Source organism: Rhamphochromis longiceps, linkage group LG13 (genome assembly GCF_057381845.1).
Source record: "Rhamphochromis longiceps isolate RC_006_pf linkage group LG13, R_longiceps_female_GT1.1, whole genome shotgun sequence".
Taxonomy (NCBI): Eukaryota; Metazoa; Chordata; class Actinopteri; order Cichliformes; family Cichlidae; genus Rhamphochromis; species Rhamphochromis longiceps.
In genome coordinates, this window is record NC_140569.1 from 28216588 (window position 1) to 28231974 (window position 15387).

The 15387-nt window shown below is 42.6% G+C and overlaps 1 protein-coding gene across 3 annotated transcripts in view; it reads right to left on the reverse strand.

Moving 5' to 3' along the window:
• The window catches only part of pwwp2b (PWWP domain containing 2B), a 47036-nt gene extending 31995 nt beyond the window's left edge, over positions 1-15041 (reverse strand). Inside the window, exons 1-4 of one of the 3 annotated variants that reach the window (XM_085428901.1) lie at positions 14941-15041; positions 14575-14820; positions 10687-12411; positions 5875-7696 (exon numbers count right to left, since the gene is read on the reverse strand). In XM_085428901.1, the coding sequence (XP_085285027.1) occupies positions 7690-7696; positions 10687-12411; positions 14575-14714 (1872 nt within the window). In that variant the 5' untranslated portion in view covers positions 14715-14820; positions 14941-15041 and the 3' untranslated portion in view covers positions 5875-7689. The other 2 variants (XM_085428902.1, XM_085428903.1) reach the window with 2 other exon arrangements.
• Between the last annotated feature and the right edge of the window lie 346 nt (positions 15042-15387).

Here is a 15387-nt window from a genome sequence, read left to right on the forward strand (position 1 = left end):
GCTAGTCAAAGGAGGAAATCAGGGTCTAAAGCTGGGTTTCAAATAGGCTGTGGTAAAATGGCACATGTAGATGGATTGTGCAGTTTTATGTAAAGTCTAGGAAATACAGAGGATTACTGAGAGGCAGCATTTGTTGTGTAAGCACACACATGTGTGTAGGTATACGTGTTTCCATAATAACAGGGGGAACGCTGTTCCCAACTGCTCTGGTTGTGAAACTGCTTGGAACATAATAAGCAAATCTAAATGCAATTAGCCTATTTCATCTGTGCAGTCAGCGCAGGGAGATGACTGAGGCTCATGTGCCCGTGTGCTGCCATGCTCCATCTGAATAGAGATGAGGTCCTGGGGTTATGTTAAACCTGCTATTGTATCACACAGGATAGTTCACAATAGACTCTAGAAATACACAGAGTGCTGCTTCAGAGATATGTAAATATGCACAAGGATGTAAAGAAGTTTGATACCAATTTGCGATGTGTTGACACCTGCTGTGGTCCCAACAGATTCTTGGATTATAATCATCTTCAAATGTATTGAACAGTAAGATACCTCATCTCTGGAATTTGAAATACATTAAAAATGAAAAACAATCTGCAGCCAAGGAGTGAGGACTCAGTGGGCCCATCTGGCTTTACTTCTGACACTCTTTACTGCTGTTTAATGCTTATTCGAGTGCTCATTGATTGGACCACACCAATTTCAGGCTTAACATTCAGTCTGACCTTACGTACGTTTGATTTGGCAGATTTTGTCATTTCTCCCTCCACTCACCCCCAACCGGTGGTTGCACCTCCCTGAGTGTGGTTCAGCCAGAGGTTTCTATCTGTTAAAGTAGTTTTTCCTTCCCACTGTCGCCAAGTGTTTGCTCATGGGTGTAGGGGGAGACATTTGATTGTTGGGGTTTTCTCGTGAGGTGACTGTCGTAACTCGAAACTTCTTTCTCCTAGCGTTTTTCCCGCTCTGAGGGGTTCGCTTTTCTGCAAGGCCGCCTCCATTCAGAATGATCAAGGGCGTCATTCAGGTTGACGCTGATCTTCTTCACCTCGTCTTTGACTCGGTTCATCCATCGCCTTTTTGGTCTGCCAGCCTTGGGGGCTGAGTCGCAGTGCTTCTTGCCACCGAGTTTTCGTCACTTCTGACCACGTGCCCATACCATTGCAGTCGCGCTCCTTGCATCTTCTCCGTGATTGGCGCGATGCCCAGCCGCTTTCGGATGTCGGTGTTCATGACGTGGTCCCATCGTGTCAGGCCCAGGCACCATCACAGCATTCGCATTTCCATTGTGTGAAGGGTCTGTTCGTGCTTTGTGGTGGCCAGCCAACACTCTGATCATAAAGGGTCACAGGGCGCACTACGGTCTTGTACATCTTTAACTATATAAATGAAACTGAATTTAATTTTTATTCTTGATATCGGTCTCGGTGCAACCCTAGAGGGGCTTGTGACCTAGCACTTCTTGGGTGAATGTGTAAACTACTACACACTATGGAGCCACTCAGTCTGACCTTAAATACACTCAAACTGGAGAATAAAGACGGACCACTCTGTATCCCACTGATTTATGGTCTGTTGTTTTGAAGCTTTGAGTCTGGCACTTTGGCCATTTTGTCTTTTTGAAATAAAGTATGACCACATATGGACAAGAGGGGAGGAGGGTCAGGGGGTGTGGTGGGTTATCAGCTAATCTAACCATAGCTGGCTAGCTCGGTTAGCAATATATATCACAGTGAAAAATGAATTACTAATGCTGGTTAGTGAAAAACAGGCATTAAACGCAGTGGTTAGGGCAGTCACACCTTCATAACCTAAGCCTGTAAAGTTGCGTAATTTTGTGTGCTTTTTAACACAGCTTGACATTAAAAAGGTGTGACAGAAAAGCATTCACTAAATCAGACAACATAGACAGCATGACAAGAATATACTTCGAACTCAAAAGTGAGAATCAAATATAGAAACATGCAAATACTAAAGATTAGCACCCAAATAAGCATTAAACAGGAGCTATTTTAACATCTAGCACTACTGCAGTTATTTGTTGCATGTCAGCAAGTACACAGAGTACACATGCTCACACAGTATGTGTACTCTGATTAGTCATCAGGGCGTGAGTAATGGTATGAATCACATGCATTTTCAGGCATGTTCATTACTGCTGCGCAGCAGTTCTTTATCTGGTTTAGTTAGGGTTATGCCCATGTGCAAAGTTGCACACATGCACGTTTGTGCTGATTGCTTTTGTTTTTCCTTTGAGTTCTCAGGGCCACAGGTACAGTTTTAACTCTGGTTAGGCATGTTGGATGTGTTTATATACATGGATTTTCCTGAACAGTCAAATCCTGGAGAAAAAGGATTCCTATAATATTGGAAGATGCATGCCAAACTGCTAATTGTGAATATATTAGAGGAGATATATTCCCATTCAGATCTATGTGATCCACACTGAAAGGCGATATTGGCTGCACATCAATGAAAACCACCCCCACCCTGTCAAATCTCTCCACAGTGGTCACTGCTGCTCTGTCTGCAGGTTCCACCTGGCAAACAGACACATCTTTGTTAGACACGTTTTGCAGAGAGAAATGTGTGTGTAGCTAAGGCTCAGAAAAATGCCTGCATGCATTTGTCGCTAGTGCCTCACCTGCACAGAGTTCAACAATAAGCAACTGCCACTGAGCCAAAGGCAGCCTCAGACCTGCCTGCAGGAAAAAGCAGACTTAAGACAAACTTGAAAAGCCAGCAGAGATGCCGCAGCTATAATAAACAGAGTTTCCTCTGTTTTACCCCACGGGGTTTTGGGTAAAGGGTTTTATGGGTTCTGTTTTAGGGGTTCTATGTTTTTGTTTCATGTTGCTAAAAAAGAAATCGATGGATTTTGATTATCAACCAACCCTTTGTTTTTGCATGACAACAGCAGCGAGCGATCTCACTGAATGTCAGACAGAAAGTGAGAAACACTATAATGACACAGTTTCTGTAATGTTGCCTGTTTACACCAACTCAGTGGATTTGTGAGTGAAATTAAGGCTTTCAGTTTCAATTCAATTCCTTAATTTAATTTAACAGAAACATAGCAGTAACTAACCCTAGCTGTTTCCATTTCAGAACTCTGCAGGCCCTTTTTGATGTTTTCTGGCAACTCTAATCTTGTTCTTAACCTCCGATTTCCACCTTGCTGAAACCCCTCTGCATTTCCATTCATGAAACGGTCTCTTGATTGTAGACTTTGATAATAGCACGAGAGAGTTCTTGACTTGGCTGGATATTGTTTTCCTTAACCATGGAAATAATTCTGCGATCATTCTGTAGCTTTTCAAGAATGTACCAGACTGTAGATTTGACCCGTCCTGGGTTTTAGGGTTTTTTTTCCCCCAGCCTAATGATGTGTTCCTTCACTTGCATCAGTAAAAAGCAACCAAATAGTTCTACACTGGTAATCAACTGAACTGAATCACCTTTACCTGCTGACTTTAGAATAAAAATAATGGGGGACCAGTCCTCAACTGGTCATGAAACCTCTTGTTAGTCCAATTACTTTTATAATAATTCTCTCAAACCATTTTGCCTGATTTAAAATCCATTTCTTGTTATTTTTTTAAACAAAAAACAAATAGAATAAACTTTTAATTTTCCAAATAGCAATGGACCTAACCGTATGTTCATTAAGAAATGTTGCAATATACATTTTCTATAAAATATATTACAAAGGTAAATGGACTGTTCATTGTCAGGTGAGACTGACATCAACTTTTAAATATGGAGCTGAGAGAGGGGTCTCTAAAACTCACAAATTACCAAATATTGGTTTGATTTTCACAATGCCTCAAAAAAAAATAAAATAAAAACCCCTCATCTATCACCAGCAGCCAACTGGGTCAGTGCATGTGGGACTGACCAACATCCCCCAACAGGATATGATGCATTACTTTGTGATTTTTAGAGTTACAAATACAAACGGGGTAGTGGACTGTGGTCGATATGATAAAGTAATTCAAATGTCCATTAACTGTATATTTAAAGGAACAGGTACGAGTCAAAATCCTGGTCAAAAGCAGATCTGTGGGACTCTGTCAGGCACTTGTGCAATTTTCCGTCTCGTGGCAGCTAATGACCTTTAACACCCATCAGTCTGCTTCTTGAATTGAAGTTTCATACCTCCCACCATTTTTTTCTGGCCTCTTCTTGTTCAGTCAGTGAGTTTACTTGGAGGGTGCTTAGGTCCCGGGGAATAGAGTTATGAAATGTTTGGCAATAGACACAGCAAGTTTAGAGGTATGAAATAAGAGCAGGCGTGGGGGGGGGAAGGGACATGTACAGCTGATCCTCTATAGTAAAATGATCTGATCAGGAGATAGGCTGGTCAATGTGAGGTGACCCGCCCGCACTAGTTATGCAACAAACATACTTAAATCCTCCTATTTATGACATGGAGGCTCTAAATTAAACAGGCATCATATGATAATAACTGAGGAGGGCAGACAGGAAGGAAGACTGAGGACAGCGCAGAGAGAGCCCATCAATAAGACAGTGTTTAAAGTTTAACCATCCAGGCATTACATGTCTTTCCACTCAAACCTTACACAAGCCTCAGTTTATTTTCAGGGGTTTGAACGGGTTTGAAATTACTCCTATGTTACGCGAGGAGAAAAACAAGAACAAACCAAAGGCTGTAAAACCAATTTTAGCAGCGCAAGGTGTTGCCAAACCTGAGCAGAGACCACAGAGGAATCTACAGATAGGCTGTCGAGTTCCAACCTGAAACAGAACTGAGGCCTTGTTGAGGCTGACAGCTCAGAAATATTAAGAGCAGCAGCTGGACATAGATGTAGTTATGAATCTTCTGATTTCACACAATGTCAAGCTATTCTTTGAAACATGTAAATCTGACACACTGAACAATGGATGCCAGGGGATAGAAGCCATAACCCATCCATCCACTTACTTCTGCTTCCTATTCACTGTATACTGGTTACAGTTGTGCTGATGAATATATTACTATATAGAACAGAAGCGATACATTCACCTTTTGCCCTTCACATACCAGCAGTATATGCACCATGAAAGGTCATATAGGAACTGTGTTGATTAGTCATTACTTATTAAATGTATTCTTAATTTTCAGACTGCTGCAAAATTTCAACTTTGCTGAACTAAATGAATAAACTGCACAGTTCCTTCAACCCACAAAACTGAGCTTTAAAGGAAAAGATCAAATTACTAGCAGGCCTCTCAGGAGGTGTGAAATTGGACGAAAGAACATGACGGAAACCCGCTGGTTCTGTTTAATACGTGTTAAGACAAATCATCGATTCTGCTTTTCATAATAAGGAAATCCGCGTGAACCCTGTGAACCCTCACGCGTGAATATTGAAATTTAGTCTCTGCCTCTGTGCACGTTTAACTTCATCGGTGCAGTTTTGGACTCCACTTTGTAACAAACTGAAAGCAAATCATTTTATAAATCAATAAAAACTTAAAACACTTTTATTGAACTTTGTGTTTTTTCCTCGAGACAACAAGCTGGTTGATGCACACTGGATTTGAGCCAGCTTAAAACAAAACAACAACAACAAAGGACTGAAATATAGGACCAATCCCGCGAGATATAAAAAGACTCTAGCATCCGACTTAACAAGAGTCACACACTTTCCCACAAAACACTTATCAGATCAAGGGAATTTTGTCTAAACTTTCAAGCCTCAAGCTGAAATAACTCTGATAATATTGCTACAATATCATCAGACGTCACTCCTGCACTTCTGAAGTCAATTAATGGACTGCAATAACATGAGGTACCACAAAAACAGGAGCCCTTTTGATCATCAATGACAAAGTGACAAGTATTGCTTGTATATTTTATTTTATGTACAGTACATGTAAAAAAAAAAAAAAAAAAAAAAAAGTAGCTAATATTATTGACCAACGTGGGCAACAGTAGACAGCCATGTTGCTCATATGTGGGGAAAAATCCTGTCGACCACTTCCCCTCTCAGGCATACGTACGTATAGACTCTTAAACTGTAAGGCTGCCTGGGACCTAGCTGCGCTTGACTACAAACTGTCAAACTGCAGATTATCAAAAAAAAGAAAGAAGAGTGCATTAAACTGCTCCCCTTTAAAAATACGCTTCGCTGACAGCAAGCCTCGATGGGAACGAACAGTTTCCAGGCGGACAGAAAGCAGACGGACCGGTCTGCTGAGTGTGACTGCGCGCAACGTTAAGTTACGTTTTTAAACACCGACAGGGCTGCCTCGCCTTTCCCTCCCTTCCCCTCTAAATCCAACTGTGCTGCTTTCAACACAAAAGGTCACTAAAGGTCAGCGGCGCAGTCGGTCTGCTTTTGCCTGATGTCTCAATATAACTGCTCCAACTAGTAGCAAGCAGGTTTTTTTCCTTTTATCTTCAGCACACTCAGCAGTTGAATTCACAGTATTCTTACAGCATGTTATTTTTTCTTCTTCTCCCAAAGTCACTCATAAAGCTTTAACTGATAATGCATAGGGGACTTCTGACGCGCTTGTTCGTCCATGTTTATCCAGTGGATAATGTTAAAACATGGAGAATTTTTTTTGTAGTGAGAGAGAAACGCACCCAAGTCAAAATGCGAGAATACAGTGTACACAACCATCTGTGTCTGGTGTCCCCGAAATTGTACGACTAAAAAGACAAAAAAAAAAAAAAAAAAAAAGTTGTTTTGTATCTCCAAGGCCATGGATAGTCAACCACAAAGACTTTTGAATTCCCCTGCAGCCTAACAGGGCTGTATCTCGCAATAGTGTTTCAGACAGTGAGCTTACAGCAGGCCACCAAGGTACAGATAAAGTGCTTTTTTTTTTTTCTTAAACGTGACACTTTTAAATAATTAATAATGGTTCTCAGGGAAAAAAAACAAGCAAAAAAAACAAAAGCGTTGGGAGGGGTAGAGTACGCCGACATGACACTCGTAACGTTAGAAAATGAAATGGAAAAGAGACACGACATGAATCAGGAGAGGAACAGAGTTCAGTATAAATACATCCACAAATCCAACTAATGTCGCGGAAGGCTACGAGGATGAAACACTGTGATCGCTAGCTGGAAACAGTCACTACTGTCTCTGGATGGAGCTGTTCACATTTTCAGAGGAAAAGAGGTTTTGGGGTAAGACTTTTTTTCCTTTTTAAACTTGTGTCCGAGGGATGAAGGAGGAAGAGGAGGGGGAGCCTTCTTGGCTGGAGGAGGGGAACCTTGGAGCCAAACGACGACGGCGGCAAGGCCCGCGATAATGACAGCAGCAGATTGGGAGGTTTTTGCGAGACTGTAGTAGAAAGGGTGAACTTACTGGATCATAATAAAACATTACAGACAATAAATACATTCAGGTCCTTGTAGTGTTGTTATTCGGCTCTATTGAAATATGATTAAATCTAGGAAAGGAAAAAAAAAAAAAAAAAAAAAAAGGAGGAATAGTTTATAGTTCAAAGAAGACCATGAGATGCCAGGCCTTTATATTTTTTGCTCCCTTATCCGGTCTCAAGAACACTCCACCTTGGCGGCCATTTTCCACCAGCCTTGTGAGAAAAAAGAAAATAAAATAAAAAATGAGAGGGCGTATAAATAGTAGCCGTGGCAACCACACGTACTCCCTCCTGGGTCTTGATGACATAGTCTGAGAATTCAGAAAAACCTCGGAGACTTGTCTTCAGTCCTCAGGCTCTATGCAAAAAAAGAGAGAGAGGCAAAAGGGGGATAGACAATGAGCAAACAAGGCAGGTCATGCATCCGGTGCAGGTCATTTTTAACTGAGTCTGCAAGAATCAGCAGTGCGTTTGGTGTTGTGCTCAACATGTTATATCAGTCATGTGAAACCTCTGTGTAGCTGACAGAGGAAGAAAAACGCTTCCTTTATGAGGTCTGGAAAAGGCACCAAATATAGGCTTGCCTTAACCCCTTACTGTTTATCCTCTGCTATAACCAATTCCCTCTTGGCTGCTGTGCTCGTAACAGAGTAAACAGTGGGGTTGGAAATGGTCTGTTTGCCCCTTCTATCACTCAGAGACAATATTTAACATTTGAGTGTATGTTGAGAAACCTGCTGCTTGGCTACCCAGGCTAGGTCACCACACTTGGACGACAACCAAATAAGAGATGACTTTAAAAAAAGAAACAACTTATGGTCATGCACTCTGATTGCTTGAATTGAAGCAGTACAGCCTGATGCGAGTCCTTTTCTGAAATGAGCCTTTTAAACAAACCATCCCTGTTGACAGGCAGCCGCACAGCCTGTGCCTTCATTAGAGCTTGTGTTAATGTTTGCTCTGCTGCCTCAAACACAGCACCTGTTTCAGGACGTGAATGCAGCGAGGCTGGCACGACACAGCTCAAAGTGTTTGGTACTAGAGCGGGTTGGAGCACAAGCTCTTTTTCTTTTAGCTCAGCATTCTGCCCTAAAGTTTAACATGCTCATCAAATTACAGGTTTCACAGATATTTGAGGGAAGAGCTGGTGAATACAGCCGGAGAGGCACAGGGAATATTTAACAATTGTCATTGCACGTGTACTACAAAATTGTGGGGCTCTATACTAACTGCTCCAGCATAAAATATAAAGGAATAAATAGCAAACAGGAGAAATATATACAATCAAGAGGGACACAATTGAAATAAATTAAAAACATACACTTTTAGCGTGGCTGTACATTCTTTCTGGTGTGTGCGCTTTTTTTTTGGGGGGGGGGGGGGGGTGTCAAATCATAGAATCAATGCAAATATCAAAGTTACTCAATTTCTAATAGTTTAAGAAAGAAAAGGTTCATATTAAAAAAAACAAAACAAAACAGAAAATGCCAAAAACTGAGAAACGTGCCGACTTACTGTCAATCAACTGACTCATGCATGCAGCCCGTATTGTGTCTGCACAGCCAACATTTCTACACTGGCAGCTCTTGCTCATCTGCACCAGCTCTGTGCTGTAATTTGTTCTTGCTGAGTCAGACTTGTTTCTCATAGTCAATCATTGTGATTAAAACTACCAGTTGGGCCACTGATGACTAGACCGAGTTTTTTTTTGTCATCTAAAAAAATAAAATACAATCTAAAATACAAGCAGCCAGTTGGTGTTGGTCCGTGTGTTTGTGTGGGCCTTGTTTTTTTGTTTTGTTTTTTTGTGGGGGAGCACACAACGACAACACCAACTGGCTGCTTGTATTATCTTCTTAGGTTCACTTAAAGCATTTCCTTCATCTACCATGTAGACATTGTTTGAAAAAAATGCAGGTGATCGGTAACGATTTCTGTAATATTCTATGTTTATAGTAGAGCTGGGCGATAGAACGATAACGATATGTATCGCGATATAACTTTTACTCGATAGAGAAATTAAGCTATCGCGATAGACCTCGCCGCTCGTCCTCTTAAGAAAAAAGAAAAAAAAAAAAAAAGGTCAGCCAATCCAAATTAAGTAGCGCAGAGCCGAACCAATCACAGCCGCAGCGTCACGTCGCGTGACTTGTTACGTACAGCACAAGTGCCAAGCCGCACGTGTGTTTGTTTGGGAAGCAGCCAGCGGGTAATGGAGCCAGCGCGTAATGGAGGAAATGAGTGTGCCGACTAGAAAAATCAACCGAGCGTGACCGAAGAGAAAACAGATGATGGTTCCAACGTCGGAGAGATTGTTGAACGGAAGAGCCATAGAAGTTCCGTAGTGTGAAGGTATTTTGGCTATTTCAAGTCTGACAAAAACAGAGTAGCGTGCACTGTAAATTGTGCCGAAAGCAAGTCTGGAAATACAATAAACTGGTGCATGCGTCACTGTGCGCCACGTTATTGTTTCGGTGAAATGAATTTCTACAATACTGTTAATTCTAATCTCTGCAGTGTTTAAACGCTTACATATACACAGTTACTGTCCGTCCACACATACGACTCTGTTCTGCTTCTATGCCCCAGCTTTGTTTACTTTTTCCCACCGAGGCTTCTAGACTTCTGATTGGCCAACATTTCTGCACGGTTAGGAATCTAGCGCCACCTGCTGCTTTGGCATGTTCATAGCAGCGTTTTCCTTCATTTCTCCCTTTATGTGTGGACGGGATTATTTTTTAAAACGAAAACGGAAAATCTCCGTTTTCAAAAATACCCGTGTGGATGTAGCCTCAGTCTCTGACTGGAAGCGCTAATTCGTCATTCGGCTTTTGTCAGACTAAAGTAACTGTTAAAACTGTTTGAAAAGCTAAGCTATACAACAAGGAGAGATTGAGAATTTCCTTTTAGTTCTCAGTTTATTTGATATTGACAAAAGTAAGTCAATTTTGTCTGTTCTTCTGTAAAACAAACTAAGATTTATTTTTAGAATTAATATTTTGTTTCTAAGTGGAATTGACAATTTAGTCTGTTTCGTTTGTTCTGAAAAAGTCTCATGTTCCTTAAGTACATCTACCCTGTTGAACTTATTATGGGAAATAAATATTTAAATAAAAACAAGCTGCTGATTATTTCACATTTTACTTGTGAGCAACGGCACATTTAAATCTTACAAATATAGTTATTTGGCTTATATCGTGATAGATATCGTTATCGCCTGAAACGAAAAAAACATATCGTGATATGAAAAAATCTCATATCGCCCAGCTCTAGTTTATAGTATACCCCTTTGCCCAACATAGTCATAGAAGTGATACAGGCACATGTAAGTGCTATGAACTCACCTACGTGTCGCAGTGAGAAAGCAGTGACGTAATCTCCGGGCTCATGTGACCCACGGCCTTGGCTGCCTCCAGGATAGCTCTCCGGTACATCCCTTTCTTCTTCCGGTTGAAGCGGGACCTGAAGAGCTCTCTGAAGGGCGACAGTTTGGCAACAGAAAGCTGGGAGGTTGTGGGTGAACCGAACCACGCCACCTTGGCTTGGGGCCACTGGGCCTCGCAACTGGCTGTCTCCTGCTTGCGAGTGCCGCTGATGCTCAGGACGCGTGCGGGCCACCAGGGGAAGCCGTGGATTTTCCCCCACACGATGTCACCCACCGCTATGGCGTGACCTTCTTCTGTCACACACTTTGTCATGCTGCGGGTGTGAAGCCGCACTGTGAGAGGCGGCACCGTCTTGCAGTCGTCCCGTGAAGGTACAGAAGATGAGGTTACAGAGAGGTCTTCACCAGGCGCCAGATCGCACAGCTCTGGTGAGGTGCCGTCCGAGCTGAAGGACTTTGACTCGTCCAGGCTGTCGCTACTGCACACCGACAAACTAGAAGAATCCGCTTTACGTTTACGGAAGTTAATGAGAAGGGTGAGGTCGCTGTGGCCGCGATCCACCTCCTCACCTGAACTCCCTGACCACAATTCCAGAGAGTTCTTGCCTTCTCCTGAGTCTTCGGAGTGTGGGAGGCACGGCCCGGGCCCCCTAGGGCTCCGTCTCCTGGTGCCTCCAAGAAGTTCTGCATCATACTCAACCACGCTCTCCTCAGTGTCCCTCTGAGGGGGTCTCAAACGGATCTTTGGAGAAGGTGTGTCCTGACCTACATTTGCAAAAGGTCTTGTTAGTTTGAGTTTGGGAATGGACACAGTGAGGCCAGACCTTGTGGCATCTAGAATGTGCCGCTGTTCCTTGGTGGCATCAGAAGTTGCCTTGTCGTTTTCCCCCACGCCATTCTGCACCAGCTGTTTGGGGCAGAATGGTTTGACTGAACCGTGGACTCGCGCCGGGATCTTCATAACCTCCCCCTTGCCCTGTGGAGTGCTGTAGGAGATCTTTATGACGGGACTGTGTGGAATAACATCAGTTCCAGGGTACTTCTCCCCATCAGCCTCGCACCTTTTGTCCTTTCTGAGACGCTTACTATCAAGGCTGGTGCCATTTTCCCGTCTTTTAGTGTCCTTGGCTGTGACTGTGTCCTCTTTTCTTGACAACTTATTAGGAGTATCCTTGTCGTAGCCGTCATCGTCACTTTGTAGTGAATTTTCTTTTCTAGAGGTCTTGGTGTTGCTCATGCCATCTTTGCTGTCCTCGTCACTATTTAGCGTGTTCTTGCACTTTTCACACAGTACCTGCCGAGGCCGCAGACGGATAGTACTTATGGTCATACGGCCGGGCTCTCGCGTTCGCCTCTTCTTTCTCTTGATTGGTCGTGGAGGGGGTTGAGGTACCCATTGGCTGTAGGTGTGGCGCACCCATAAGGGCTGGGGGAAGGGGGCTCCTTCAAAATAAGGAGGATAAGGAGTCTGTCCAGCTGGCACTGGTGTGGGAACGGGGCAGGGTAGAGGAGGTGTAGGTATGCTGCTTTCAGGGAGAGTGTTTTCATCCTTTGGTCTGTGTGAAACCTGGCTGGGAGATTTGGAAACCGAGTCCTCGCTCAGAACTTCTTGGATTTCAGAAGCAGGTTTAGATTCTTGGCAGTCCCCGAGTTTTGTTGTGAAGTCTGGTAGACAAAATAGCCCGGTCCTAAAATAAACGAGAGAAAAAAGAAACAGTGTATAAATAGCTGTGGATCTTGTTAAGCTTTATACAGCAAAGATGATACAGTCGTGCTAAACCCTGAGAATTTTTACTTCAACAATCCCCTCCATTAGAACAATATGCCTCAACATGTGACACAACCTGAGGCAAGTAGGACAGCACTGAAACAATAAAAGAACAGCCAAAACTGTTCACATTGTCGAAAAAAAACAAACATATATAACTAGTTTTGGTTTTACTTTGACGCGAGACATTGATGTCACTCTCCCTGTCACCTGGGTGCTGAAGGTTCTTAACATGTGGGGGTTGGGGTTTGTTGTGCAAGCAGACAGACAGTTATCTGTGCCTCAGCCTCAGGCCACAGAAGCAACAGTGCTGCTGAATTTTCCCTAAGTGATTTTTATGTGATTTTTGCGTGTGTGTGTGTGCTTTTTTTTTTTTTTTTTTATAAACACACAGGGATCAGCAAACATGTCCAGTGAGGTCCTAACTGCCAAGAAAGTCTTTGAGAGGTGGCTGGCAAGCAACAGTAACATAGCTGTGCTGCCTTAGTCAGGAGACAACAGACAAAGAGACTACAGGATGCCCGAGACCACCCCCTCCTCCCCAACATCTGACTGAACAAAAACAATCCCATGAATCACTCGGGATTCAGAGAGGTAGGGAAGGAGCCAGGAGATTTCAGTTTGTTTTTGCATCCGTGTCTACTTGGGGCTTATGTGCGGCAAGATTATTAATTAGTGCACATTTGGGGAGCCTGCTTTCCTCCCCAAGAGAAGTAGTTGGCAGGCATCTCCAAATAATAGTCTCCTGGTGAGGCTTGTTACTCTTAGCTTTAGGCTCCCATAACAAAATATGCGCCCCTATAGCTGTTGAATATCACTCTTTACTCTGATTGACGCAGCACAAACAAGGCTGTATGTAGTAGGGAACACACAGTAATAGTTAAGCGCAGTACAAGGACGCAGAATATGGCCAGGCATGATTCACCACACTGTTGTCTTTTCATGCTGTGGTGGAGATCTGTCAGAATGATAGGGCAAGACAATAAGATTAAAAAAAATAATGCAACAATCTGTTTGCATCGGACAATGACAGGAAGTGTATTGCCATGAGCTGAAAAGGAGGAATTAGTCAAATTTTGTCAGTGACAAGGCCTAAAATATAGGCCTATTTTAAGTTATTCCAAGGCCGACCTTTTCCCATTTGGGTGGGTTATTTTCAGTACAGCATGAGCTCTTGCACGAAAAACCATCTAAGCATACTAAGGGGAAAAGCTGGTCAGGTTCTGATTCTGCTCGTCTATAAATAGCCTAAAGCCAGTGGCTTTTAAGGTGCACAGCACCAGGAGGAACACAAGGCTTATACATGTGACACACAACAAGAGGGCCTGATAAGACATGACACTGGTACATGTCAAATTATACTTGTATGGTTCTCTTTTGAACAGACTGTGCTTTCTATCAATAGCCCCATTTTTTATGTTTTGCTTTGTCAGAGGCTAAGATGGACACAGATAAGACCAAAGCTTGATTTACCGAAAATGAGACACAGTTGTGATCATTCAAATGTATTTTAATAATTTTCTATTGTTTCTGCTAGTCAGAAATGACAGGTTATAATGTTGCTGCCTTTGAATAAATTTCAGCTTACTGTACTCAGACATTTGCCTACAAAACTAGTGCACATTCACATTTCTGTACAATTGCATGATAATAAAACAGATAAAAATAAATAGTGTGTAGCTAAGGCCTGGCTATTTTACTGGATTCGCTTTAGCTGCTCTTCCCTTGATTAGGCTAACAATAAGCTATAGCTGAACCCACTGACAGTAGATATTTTTCAACAGAAGTCACTAACAGTCTCTACAGGCTGGGCTAATGCCTTTATATAGTTTTCCTCCATCGTAAAATCGAGTATTTCGCCGTCTTATTATAGGCAAAAATGACATCACTTTAACATTAGCCGAGAAGCTAGCAGATAGCCACCTTGTCAGCTACAATAACCTGCAAGCCTTTTGTATAAAGGCCTAGGTCGCTAATAGTTAGCTTTGACTTAGCATCCAAGGTAAATTAGCCGTTAGCAGTATTTAGCAAATAATTTTTAGACGATAATATATAAAAGAAGTTTAGAAAAAATAGTGCTCACTTTTTGTTGCAATCGAGTAAAATCCCCGTGTAGATCCTTTCTCGATAGGTCAGCGTCACCACCAGTGTATCGTTAACTATTTGATCGATAGTGACAGGTACCCGAGAGCCGGCCCGCAGCTCCTCGGCCACAGCCTCCATGTTTCCCGGGGTGAGTTGTCCGGCTCGGCGGTGCTCGATCCCGGCCAAGGGAGCCACGGTCGCGTCGGCCAAAGATCCGTCTCCCCTTCGCTATTGGAGCAGGAGGCTACACCAGGGCATAAAATGACGCCATCACCCCCACCAAGTCAATTACAACAGTACTGCCACCGCTGACATCACGCTCTCTGTGCTACAGGAGCAGAAAATCTCTCAAGACAAGGCCTACCCTTTCTCTGTCTCACTTTGTACTGCTTGATGCCATTCATTACCCCGGCACTTTTCGCTTTTTTCCCCCCTCTTTTAAACTCAGCAGCAGGTTTATGGCGTCCGTCTTCAAAACAAATACCACAATTACACATGAAAACTGAAAACGCATACAAGCATTTTAAAATAATATGTAATCAAAAATTAAAACTGATGATGACAAAAATGGCAATTAAATAATAATCACAAGATGCAGAGCCAGCTGACAACGATTATATATAATGTCACACACGCACACAAATAAATAAAACATTTAATGTGCTATTTGACAAAAACCTGCCACTTTACTTTAATGTATCTTGTTGTAAATTACATTAATGAGGATATTATTATCTATTTGGAGCTAAAAACGTCGAGTTCCCCTTTAAAATGATCTATTTTAAGACTGGCTTAATTTACTCTGCATGTA